Here is a 13262-nt window from a genome sequence, read left to right on the forward strand (position 1 = left end):
TCTGAATCGTCCTGGTAATTATTGTACATGTCCGCTGACTTATCAGTCTGAATCGTCCTTGTAATTATTGTACATGTCCACTAACTTATCAGTTTGAATCGTCCTGGTAATTATTGTACATGTCCACTAACTTATCAGTCTGAATCGTCCTGGTAATTATTGTACATGTCCGCTGACTTATCAGTCTGAATCGTCCTGATAATTATTGTACATGTCCACTAACTTATCAGTTTGAATCGTCCTGGTAATTATTGTACATGTCCACTAACTTATCAGTTTGAATCGTCCTGGTAATTATTGTACATGTCCACTAACTTATCAGTCTGAATCGTCCTGGTAATTATTGTACATGTCCGCTGACTTATCAGTCTGAATCGTCCTGGTAATTATTGTACATGTCCACTAACATAGTTTGAATCGTCCTGGTAATTATTGTACATGTCCACTAATTTATCAGTTTGAATTGTCCTGGTAATTATTGTACATGTCCACTAACTTGGAGAATTTCGGTCCCCACTCGTTGAGGAAGTCGTTATCCTGGTCCCCTCCGGATGACGTCGTGTTTAGAGAACTCAGTGAGCCAGCATCACTTCCCTCCCCCTAGTACTCAAAGTCGTGCAGCGTGTCGTGGGGCGGGGCGTCAGGGTCGTTGTTTGTATTGTCAAGATAAAGTCCCTTTATACCGTCCCTCCTGGTGGTCCAGATGTTTAAACAATACAAGGTAAACAATACAAGAATTATAGATATCGACTCCATCATACATTGCATGATACAATATGCATTACAATGTACAATAAGAAAAATGAGGTCGTAGATATTAACATATTGTATCCTTTGATGTGATAATAAGTGGATATGCGATATACTGTGGAAGTTCTTTATTCTGTGTGATTTTATGCGGTCACATTGAATCTAATACTAGAGTATATGTGTAAGGCATTTAGTGCAAGTCCAGGAAATCCGTGTAAATGTTTACCTGTGGTTTAAAAGAATAGCGACTTCATGGAATTTGACATTGTGGAAAAAAAGTACGTCTTCAGTAAATTAAGCATGTTTGACAAAATGAATAAATTATTTCATTAATATTCTAAAACCATGTACATGTACATAAAAATCACGTCAAATGATTTTATTTCCTAATGAAAAAGGTATTTTTACGTCTAGTCCTAAAGTATATCACACTTTCTGTGATTGAAATCTCCCGAATGATATACAACAATGACCAATATTTTTCCCTCAACTCATATTCATTAAACTATTTTTACCATATCTTTATACAAGTATCTAATTTTATCAATATCAATCTATCTGCTTACAGATTATTTATTGGAAAATAAAGGTGAAAAGAGATATATTTAAAAAAAATACCAGTATCAGGGGCCTGAAATATACTGTAAACAAACTTTTATTTGCGTGCGAGAAATTTTCGCGAAGTTCGCGAGATCCTCGTCATCGCGAATATTTCTCGCCGCGAACCAGTCCCTACACTCTTTGTTTCTAATTAAACAGATCAAAAAAGGCTTGATCGCGAAAATTAATCGTTGCGAATTAGTTTTATCCCGGTAAATCGCGAAATAAAGTCGTCGCGAATAAAAGTTGGTTTACAGTAGATCCCTGCCAGTATTGAATAATAAGTTATGTAAGATTGTACATAACATACATTTAAGGGGCCTGCTGTGGGTCGTCATGATTGGTTTATTCATTATGTACGTTTCATTGATCATGTTGATTGGACAACAACTGATAAATAAATCTGTACAGGTGATATAATTAGTGTTGTTCATGAACTGATAAACGGCAATAGTTTTCTTAAGGAATAAAAGAGAAAATATTTAGTGGATGTAACGATTAAGGGGTAAAGGACGAAAAAGTCCATGGGGAATATATTACGTTTGTTGCCTAGGAGCAGAAAAAAAAATTCAAAGAAATAATGCATTTTCACTATATAATTTATTTAGCCCCGCCCTAACTAGAACCCCTGACGTACCTGTCGCAATGAATTTCACAATTTTGGCAGAGGGTATATGTAAATGTCTGTCTTACTAATAATTTTTTTGACAATTTCTGGAATTTTTAATCATGTTAATCTAAGTTACAGATTAACAAACACATATTCCTGAGAGCGTTTATGTTTTACATGTTTTATACCTGAGATAAGAAAACCCTTTTTTGTACACCTCAGGGTATCCCCCACTTGCTAGCACCACCCCTGCTGTATACAGGTCTGAGGTAAACAGTGAGAGGTTGTGGGTGTGTTTTCCCTCCACACAGGTTTGACATATTTCATGCAGGTCAGACTCCAGTAGAGGCAGGATGGTCTGAAATTATACAGAAGTAAGAATTATTAAGAAATGCCGGAACACATGAAAATATATATACAGCAGTTCGAAACATAATATTAGATCAAAATGGCCTAGATATATCTTAAAATCAAACTCAGAAGAAATGTACTGAATGAAGGCAGGATTATATTTTTTGAAAGATGGTAAATACGAGGGTTTATTAAAAAGTTCGTGTACTGGGGCTATAAAATTAGTACTATTTTGTCTGAGCTTACACAATTTATACGAAACATAAAACAACAAAAATAAAGAAATGTTGAAATTTAAGCTTGATACGTTCATTATTTTCCAAATTATTATTAAATAAAAACGACATTTTATGATCACCCGGCGCTGTCGCCTCTTAGTTACATGACGTCCGACACCATCATTAATTTTCATTGTCCTCTTCTTCTACATCGTACACTTATTTTGATGAGATTCCCTAGAGCAGCTTACAATCCATATATTTTTACAAATGGATTTATACATTGGGAGAAATCCTCGCTTGATTGTTCCAGCATATTTGCTTTTGGGAGTTCAATATAGCTGAAACACATGATCAACGTCTTTATTTGATGTGATAGATTTTTCAAACCTTGATTACATGTCGACACTAACTTCGTATCTCTTTTCTCTCCGAGTCTTTTTTTGCATAAAAACAAGTAATATGGATGCAAATTATTTCGCCGTAGCCAGTTTAAACATTTCTAGGTGTATACCAGTTTTTCCAGGGGCAAAACTTTATAGAAAGTTAGTGTCCCAACACTTACCTGAATTAAGGGTATATTTGGATGTCAAATGTTTATATCAAAATAGTTTATCTTAGTTACACTTATATCGAAGAAACGTTTTCGAGGTTGCGCCGCCTGGACATACCATTGCTTACAAAAAATTGAATAATTTATCTAAAAATAAAATTTAGGATTTGCGGTTTATTCTATAGAAAGAAAAGATTATGATAACTAAATATTTCAAAATTCATTGACGTACCTAGAGTGGGTTTTAATTTTATAGCGCTAGTCCACGAATGTTTTGATACCCCTCGTATTCATCATTCAGAATTTAATTAAATAAAACATTAATTTGGAACTCATGTGTATTAAAAATTTTAGATCATTTTTTTTATCTTAAAATTTTTGGAAGTCATTGAAAAATATATAACTTTTATAACTTTTATTTTCAATAAAAAGCCCCCCTTCTTTCAAAATTTTTTTTATTTCATTTTTTTTTTTTATTTTTTTACTTTTCGGGTTTTGCTTTGAACTGATAATTTAATTCTTAGTGGCTTCATATTGTCCAAACTTGATGAGTTCAAATAAAATAATGTCCATTCAGACCATTCACTTTTCCCCATCATTCCTTTTAATTTCGTCGCTGGCGTGGCGCAGTGGATAGAGCGAATCATACTATAGACGTGGAGACCTGTCCTTCGGATAAAACCGCATAAACCGAGGTCCTGTATCGAAGTAATGAGTAAATGTTGGTACAAAAAATATCCCTTATTGCTTAATGGCCCTGAGTGCCGAGTATATGACGAAATTTGCAGCACTCCACTGCCAAATGATGGCGTCACCATATGAGTCAAAATTCTCAATAGGGACGATAATATTCAATCAATCAATCTTTCAATTCATTCTATAAATAATTGTAGAGATAATTGTCCTTATAGAACTAAAGTGCATTTAGAGGGGTTTTCTTTACTGTTCAAATATAGCACCCGGTAATTTGCATATCTTTATATTTAAAAATGGATCTCATAAACACGTCTCCAATGTAAGTTTTAATTTGTATTGTACTTAAGGATGACGTTTACTCAGGTTTCAGAAATCAGAAAGGACATTTTATAAAATATAATATATCAAATAAAAAATTGTTCTAAATGGATAAAATAAATAAATAAATAAATAAAGTTTTATCTCAATATCAATTAAAAAATTTTATATGTTAGTACTTGAAGAAAATATACAGGAACAAAACTCAATGAATGGCTGTGCAGAGGAAATTCGGACTAAATATTTTAATTTTTCATTTTTGTAAACAAAATTTATTTCTTGCAAAATTAATCACAAAGTAAAGGTTACAAGTATTTCAAGACATCATTTTGCAAATATTGTATGTATTTAAGCTCATAAATTATTTCAAATAAATAAATGCTATGAAATAAAGAAATTCAAAATTATGTACAAAAACCACTCCAGACAACATTTCTCAATAATTTGATCATTGACCCCATATAATATTAATACCATGAGGATGAGGGCAACAAAAGTAACCTTAGGCTATAAATAATTTAGAGTTCTTATCAGTCAGATTTTTGTAATATTTGATTAAAAATAGGAAAAAAAATATAAAAATGACAGAGGATATTCGGACTGTAATATTTATCACGTTTATGGCCCAAACTATACTCATTTCTTTATATAGAGCAACTCTGTTCCATTGCTATTATATTTTATTATTTAAACAGTTTTGTTGCTTGTAATATTTTGTGAGTGAAGAAAAAAATGGTCATAGTGTGAAAAATTTCCCGAGAAATATTCAGGGGCCACCAGCATGAACACGAGGTCATTGACCTAGTAATTTAAAATTGAAATATAACACAAGAATCATAGGTGTACAATGTGCAATAGCTGGTTTTTCGTTCTTATCAGTGGAATTTTTAGTCATCTGAGTAAAGGTATACCTTAAAATGTCTGTAGTTTGTATATCATTCAGTAAATGCCATGATGCATTGATTAACTTTCTGTACAATTAACATATGTGTGTTTATTTCTATCTCATTCTTTGTAAATTATAAGCTGAAAACAAATCATGTATGGGGTACATGTTAAACCTATTTTACCTCAACTTTGAAAGTAAAATGAATTTTTGAAAATTTAGAATAAAATATAAATGAGCTTAATATATGATCATCGTAATTATGTTACTATTCAGTGGCGTATATTCCATATAGGCAAAAAGGCTGTAGCTTACACATCATTTTCTCGAGAATAAAAATTCGATTGAATAAAGGGGGTGGGTAGATAAGAAATCGTACCTTTCATTAAGGTAGTCCGATCCTCAGGTTTGTAAACTTTGTAGTTAATTTATCATAAATACTCATAAAAGTATCTCTGAAGCCAAAAATAAATGTAAATTTATCCACATAATTTTTTAAAGTTGAAAATTAAAGCTTATCATATTACATAGGGAAAATTGTCAAAATCTCCAATATTTTTGTAGAAAAAGCGAATTGAAATATCAGCAATGCATTTTCCAATTGCAAATGATGAACAAATATAATTTTGGTTAAAAATGATGGGTATCCGGGCATTCAGAGAAAATGTCATGAGTTTTATACTTATTTGGTATTTTTTTCTTCTGTTTCCGTCATGTATTCTATAATACATATTGTAAAAGGCTTTTCCTTTCATTGCAAGACACCATAAATCACATTATTTCTAATCATGCTAATAAGCAATGGTATCGAAGGATGGATTCAAGAAATATCTTATTTCTTGAGAACTGCATTATTTTTTTCCTTTTATAGGGTACAAATGTCAACTTTTATAGGACATTTGCTAAGACTTCCAAAAACCCTGAATCTTATAAAGATGAATAAAATGAAAATTGTTGCCTGAAAAACTTCGTTTTCAAGCTTCATTTTGATGCATTTCAAATTTTATGTTAATTTTTGGAGTTATCCTTCCTGGCTGAGAATCGGATATCCTAAAAATTTATATCCTTTTTTGCGAATGCCAAAAAAAAGAATTCTTTGCAATCTGCACATTTATACCTAACCGATTATGTTAAATTCAAGGACAAAAATATTCCCTTATCTTGAACTTTTTAAAGCCAAAGTTCAAGTGTTATTATTAATAAATCTGTATCAGGAAATTTCATCAAAAGCAACAGGAGTCCATAATAAGTACAGGAAACGAAATTGCTAACTTAAGTTATATTTGGTAAGTAGGAAATTCAACGTATTGATCGAATTTGATTATTCAGAAATGAATTTTCCATATTTTCTAAGCAGTGTTAAGGGATACGTTAGGAGTTCTCAGTTTTGTTAAGGTTTCATATCCCTCTGATAAGTGAGATAACTTTCCTTGAAATACAATGGATTATCTTGTCAGAATGTACTGAGTTTTTTTAATTAAGACCATATTTATAGTCAACTCAGACAAATGGAAACAAAGTAAATGTATTGAATTCTAGGTTCTTTTGCCAATATTTTCATTAATTATCAATTATAGTTTAACTAAAACATTTATACTTAGATTTTTAAACTGTGGAATTCAGATATTTCTTATCTCTTAAGATATGTCTTTTAATTGTTTCATAAATTTCAGATGCAGATTTGTTTATAAACACAGTTAATATTTCGTTTTACTAAAATATTTTCAAGAACGATAATGGAAAGATACATGTAACTAGTTGATGGTTGCATATTATTTTAAAAGCACAGAAAAAATGTTATATTCTTATTTTATTTTGATTTCAAAAGCAATTCTTCATTATATTTTCTAATCAGAAATAGATAGGTATGACATTATTTTCATATATACCTCATACTTTTAATTTTATTTTGAGATAAAAAATTATTGATATTTTTAATCAAAATTTATTCAAATCATGATTAGGCATAATATTCATTTCTGAAATAGTAAGCAACGCTTCATTCTACAAACTTTTTTTTCCATTTGAATCTAATGCTATTGTTATTGATGAAAATCAATGTTTGGAATTTAAAAAAAAAATGTGAAATTAGGAGCAGAGGGATATTTCACTTAATTGCCAGACGATGCGTTCCTAGAAGATATATTTTCCCCAAGAATTTGTCTTTGTAATCTAAATACTTAAACAGGTTTCCTCACAAAAAGGGGGACCTTTCCAGACATTTGGATACGATATCATAGAGTGATATTTCTGAATATATAATCCATATGGGTAATCATCTGAATGTATGGCCTATATCAGAATGTTTGATGTACTTGTATATTAAAGACATTATAAAAACAATGTAGAAATCACAAGAGAAGGACAAAAATTCATACTTTTTTAGGTAATACCAAGATTAACGAAAGCTGTATTTGAGGAACTTGTCGTCTGCATATCACAATATAACTGAACTGTAAATGCATGTATATATCTACAGAATTATTATCACTGGTCAAATTAAAATTCTAGATATCTGAGTTTGTACAAATGCTCCCTTTGAATCCCCACCACAAAATAAACATAGAAAGAAAGCTCCTTGTTTACCCACACTTTCCACCTCAGGTTAATTCTCTGACTTCACTTTCCACCTCAGGTTAATTCTCCGACTTCACATTCCACCTCAGGTTAATTCTTTGACTTCACACTAGTCTACACATACGCAGAAAAGAACATACGCCACTGCTATTGAATGATTTACTAAAATGACATTTATATATGGTGTATACCGGTGTCATATATATCAGAACATAAAAAATCTTTCTTATTCATCATTAGAAAGACAGCCCTACAGCATATGTCTGAGTCAGTGTTTATGGGACTGTGTGATAAACTTGGAACTTCACAACTGGTGGCCATGAGGAGAGATGTGATAGACATCAGTGATATGGTGATCAATCAAGTGAGAACAAGTGATGATGTCAGTTTGATGCAGAGCGGAAGTGAGAAAGAAGGATTTAGACTGAAGAAATCAGACATAGACTGTATGTTGTGGCCAAATAATCACCGTGTTATCTGGGAATTATCTCAGTCTCAGTATTACAACACACAGAGCCAAACACTGATCCTCTGTGACTGTTCCGATAATCCACCAGGATTTACTTTGTTATACTTACTGTCTCAAAGCAGTAACAGAAATGTCCAGCGAGCATGTGTTAGAATGAATAACAGGAATAATATCTCCAGCTCAAAATACACAAAGATTCCGTGCTCGGTTGCCGATTTTCCTGACCCCAGTCCACATGGACCCTGTCTCAGTGGAGTTTATTTTGGTGGTAAAGAATATGATTATGCCTACTGCTTTGTTGTGACTTTTGGCCTCCATCTGCCTCCTCATGGATAGACAGATGTCACTCACGGCCACAGCCTCATGCTGTTGATGAGATAGTAAAGAATGGATGCCACTTTGTAGCAATAGGACATACACTAGGACACCATGTGCACAATGAATGGAGAATTTCTTTCTCTCTTGCAGAACACAAACTTATGTGTGCTATGAATCATTGTCAATTCTTAACTTATGGTTTGCTTAAATTGTTCTTGACAGAAATAATTAACAATGAACTAGGTGATGGTGATAAATTACTGTGTTCCTATCATATGAAAACAGCAGTTTTCTGGATGATTCAACAAAATACATTACACCATTGGTGTCCACAAACTCTCCTAGAGTGTTTCAGGAAATGCTTCAAGCTGATCCTTAAGTGGGTATATGAGGGGGTCTGTCCTAACTTCTTCATTCCCCAAAATAACATGTTTCTGAGTAAGGTCCATGGTGAAGCACAACATCAGCTATATTTAAGACTGTATGGGTTGTATGAAAAAGGTTTATTATTCCTGCTACACAGTCCATCCATTAGGTCTTCTATAAGAAAGGTCCTTCTCTACCCCAACCTCTCCATATGTACAGATGAGAATAATGTGATATCTGAGATTAAGTTTGATAAAGATCTCTTTGAAGAGATACACGCATATGACGCAATTTCCACTCCAAACCTAGAAACATGTATGAGGTCTCTACGTACAATAGCACAAATCATAGGCTCACTTCTCCTTACACAATATCAAGTCACATTGTTACAGAAACTTACAGCTAATGTTCTTCAGGGAACTGCTTTTATATTTTACATGGAAACTTACACATGTAAAAACAAACTGAGGTATAGAGCGGACAAAATCTCCTGTCACATGCTGAAATTAGCAGCCAAGTTTGGTTTTGTTACTGACATGATGTACATAGCCATGTATTATTACAAGACACTTAGATACAAGGAGACTTTGAATATTATAGAGATAATCAAGGTCAAGCTAACAAAGCCTTGTGTGATGTTTAGGTTAAATGTAGATACAGAGATGTATACTGAGGCTGTAGGGGGACAGTCCTGGTCTACAAAGATGAGACAGGCTGTAGCAATGAATATCCATCTTGGCCAACAAATGTATTACATCAATGAGTTAATACCAGAACAACATTCTGGTCTACAGAACGATAGATCAGATTTATTCATCCCACCATTTGTTCTGTTATATATGTTAGAAATCTTGTGCTACAATCATGTAGACACAATGAGAGTACAAACAGCTCTAGATGATCTACAGACCCTAGTTCACTATGATCAAGGACAGTTAATAAATTCATGTGGAAGAGACATATCCTGGCAGATTCTGGGGATCTGTCAACAGGTGACAGGGAACCTCCGGGCTGCTTTATACTCATACCAACAATCTCTCCGACAAATACCATTCCACAAAATACACACAGCTACAGAAGTGAGAATACAGTTTTCACTAACAAAGCTAAATTAGTGAAAGAAATCAAAGACTTTTGTAGAATTCCATTTGGTAGAATTTATAATGTGAATATTTCTTCTCTACAATATTTTCTGAATGACCATGCATTTAATTGAATTACAAGTCACAAATCATTTAAAAATAAAGAAGTTACGCAAACCTTTGTGTACAAATAGAAAATGAAATACACTTCCAGAAATCTGATTGTTACATTGTTATTTTTTCTATTTATATCCACTTAAATATAAACTCTAATATTACTGTTTTGTAAAATGCATTTTAATTGGCTAATACAATGGCGTTTTCGGTAGTAAAATGAACATTAACGAGAGTGAAAGCTTTTGTTTGTGACATCACAATAGAGGGATGTAAAACACTACACCCCTTGATGTATTTAATCTAACAAACGTCAACAAAATAAGACGTAAACATCAAACAAATTGCATAAATTGCATAAGAATAGGAATGTCACCCTCTTCCACAATTTTGAAAGAAGCAATCTTGCTCATAATAAATGTTTTATTAACACCAAGGAGCAGATTTCAAAGCATGAATTCAATTTAAGTATATGATTAGTGCCCCCTCTATGGTATCCCTGACCCAGGGACCTAGAATTTCAAAATTCCTGAAGAAACACTCTTGCTCATCATAACCAAATACATGTTTTAGGTAGTTCATCTGCTTAATACCCAGGAACAGAGGGGAGATTTTTAAAAAAAAATTTCATTTTCAATTTATAAAGCCCCGTCCTAACACCAGAACCCGACCCGGGGCCATGAAATTCACAGTTTTAGAAGACGCACCCTTTCTCATCATAATTATATAATCATTTTGGTTAATACCACGGAGCAGAGAGGATTTTTAAAGAATTGATGCATTTCACAATATAATCAATAGAGTCCTGCCCTAACACCAGAACCCCTCACCTTGGGGCCATAAAATTCACAATTTTGGAAGATGCATCCAGGTCCTTATTATTACTAGATCGTGTATACATTAAGTTTCTTGTTTAATCCCAATCGAAGAGAAGAAGTCTTTCAAAGAAATAATGCATTTTCAATGTATTTTCTATATATAGGCCCACCATAGCACAAGAACCCTTGATCATGGGGCCATGCATTTCAAAATTATGATAGAGGACCCAATGCTTATTACAATAATACTAACATTTTGACCCACCCCTTAAGCCCTGTGAAGAAAGAGGGGACGGGGACCATGAACTTCACTAATTTTGTTTCCTTTTATCTACAGATGTTTTATGCTAAAATTGGTGAAGCGGTTGCAGAGAGGAAGCTGATAATGTTCAAATGTTAACGCACAACGCACCACAACGTACTAGAGGCCCATGGGCCTTATAGGTCACCTGTGTATCATGTAACAATTTTGCAATAATTGAATGAAACATATGGAGATAACGAACAGTATTCAATCTCAAAAGTCCATAAAATAGGAGCAGAGTAAACACGGGCCTTCGAAATGTCCGAGGTAGGGTAAGGTGCCATGGAGGAGTGAGCATCCCATGCAGACGTGTCACAACCGCCATGTGTTCCTCGTAATGACCAGGAAATAACGGGAAAAATCTGTCGTCAAGTCAGTTTATAAGTAATGGACTAACGATTAGTATGAAAAACGTCAGTCAGTTGACTCAGTGATAAATTGAATTTGCTGACAAATTCATTGTATCTGCAATAGAACTTACGAAATGATGATTTTAAACGAGACTGCTGATTGTTTTGTTTCATCAACTTGCTTGTCAATATTTACCTCGTTTTAGAAATTGTTCATATGTAGAGCATGTACTTGCTTATCGAATCAACTGAGATATATATATACTCCGTACGCAGGTGATGACGGTATATTGCTGCATAAATAATGGAAGTTGACAATAGAAAAGTTAGTCATCACGTTTATCATATATCTTGCTTCGCAGCACTGTTAAGGCTGACTATGAGAAATTAACGAAAAATAGAAGAGCAAAAACGGGAATTGTTTTTAATACTGAATTTATTTTTATTCAGCTTATCATTACAGAACTTAAATACGTATGGAAATGGCATAATATAACCCACTCTGTACTGGATGAAGTTTGGTCTTATCGATGGAAGTCACGTGATAACTGCATAGTACGTGTACTGAATGTAGGTCATTTACAAAGAAGACGGTACAGTTTGAGCTTTATTGTGCCCTAAAAATTCAATGTTCTTAAAAAGTTATAAAATTGGCTTTAACAATAGTTGAGTAGATGAATATGATAAATCATAAAAGAATATGGCATGAAGAAGGGCCATTCTTGAAATATGATGTCATTAATTTGGTATATTTTTAAGTTTTATGCAGAAAAGCTTCAAAATTACTCGTTTTTCCGCTAATTTTCCTTTAGAAAATAGTGTCTGCCACCGTCGCCCGCTTTAATTTTTGGATATATTGTGCAAACTGCTATGAAAAATCACATAACTCAAAATCTTTCCGGGCGACGGTGGCAGAGTATTTTTCTGAAAGAAAATTCCACTGAAAATTGATGTCTTTTGCAACTTTTAAAGAAAATACGGGAAAATGCACAAGTTAATAACGTCACAATTAGCATTTAGGAGGTCATATGAGAAAATCCATTTGCGTATTCTTACTGCAGAGAATTCCTACGATTCAGAAAGAATGAATTTTAATTTCTTATATCACTTTTTAAAAAATAGGGCATAATTTGTAATGAAACTGTACCTTCTTCTTTCAAAATCACAAGGGCATACCCTATTTGAAATTGAAAAATTCAAACTATTAATTTCTTCTGTATATTTTGTACTTTGCGGAAAGTTCTGCTGATTTGATAGGAATTCTCGTTTTGGTAGTTAAAATTTCAAGTAAATAGGTCAATGTCGAAATATAATTAACTTTAACCAAATATTTTGTGTTCCTATATAGTCACGCTCTCGATTTAAAGAAAGCTGCAGCACTTTTCAAGTTAAAGAACATATCCTTTTTTCATAATGAAAAAATGGTTAAGATCTATTTAGTGTATGTCTATGGGAAAGAAGGATTTAATGAGGCACCTCGATGTAAAATATACGTAACCTGTTCATAAAAAGACAACAAAATTATTTATATACATTCTCTCCATAGTTAGTGAATAATCGCCCTAAACAAAAGTTATACATTGGTATTAAAAGCCTATTTAAAACCTGTAAATAATATTCTGTGTTATAAAAAAAACACATTTTCTTTGCTAAATCTGCCTCTCACAGTATATGAAATATGTCATTTTTACCAAAATGACATCATGATTGACAAGTCCATCGAGATCAGTGATTTGTTTATAACCAGCTGTATAGGATTTGACCAGCAACTTTTAAATGCATTGATATAAGTTTTATTGTTGTTTATTTTTTTTTTATCAAAAATTGTTTTAGAAGATGTGTACAAATCAATCCATTTATCATGTTTATTGACATTAAAAAA

General features: G+C 32.8%; 1 protein-coding gene across 1 annotated transcript; it reads left to right on the forward strand.

Moving 5' to 3' along the window:
* Positions 1-8181: 8181 nt before the first annotated feature.
* LOC134257842 (uncharacterized) lies at positions 8182-9827 on the forward strand. The gene is made up of 2 exons (XM_062740432.1): positions 8182-8296; positions 8569-9827. Exons 1-2 carry the CDS (start codon positions 8182-8184, stop codon positions 9825-9827), a joined length of 1374 nt encoding a protein of 457 aa, XP_062596416.1.
* The last annotated feature ends 3435 nt before the right edge of the window (positions 9828-13262 follow it).

The sequence above is a fragment of the Saccostrea cucullata genome, unplaced genomic scaffold, assembly GCF_032062105.1.
Source record: "Saccostrea cucullata isolate Sc308-1 unplaced genomic scaffold, CSIRO_AGI_Scuc_v1 ctg17963, whole genome shotgun sequence".
Classification (NCBI taxonomy): domain Eukaryota; kingdom Metazoa; phylum Mollusca; class Bivalvia; order Ostreida; family Ostreidae; genus Saccostrea; species Saccostrea cuccullata.

Excerpts from the sequence above, each read along its gene's own strand:
- LOC134257842 (XM_062740432.1), top strand. The coding sequence starts at position 8,182 with ATGAATAACAGGAATAATATCTCCAGCTCAAAATACACAAAGATTCCG. Across the intron at positions 8,297-8,568 it reads CAGTGGAGTTTATTTTGGTG|AAATAATTAACAATGAACTA; the intron begins GTAAAGAATATG and ends TGTTCTTGACAG.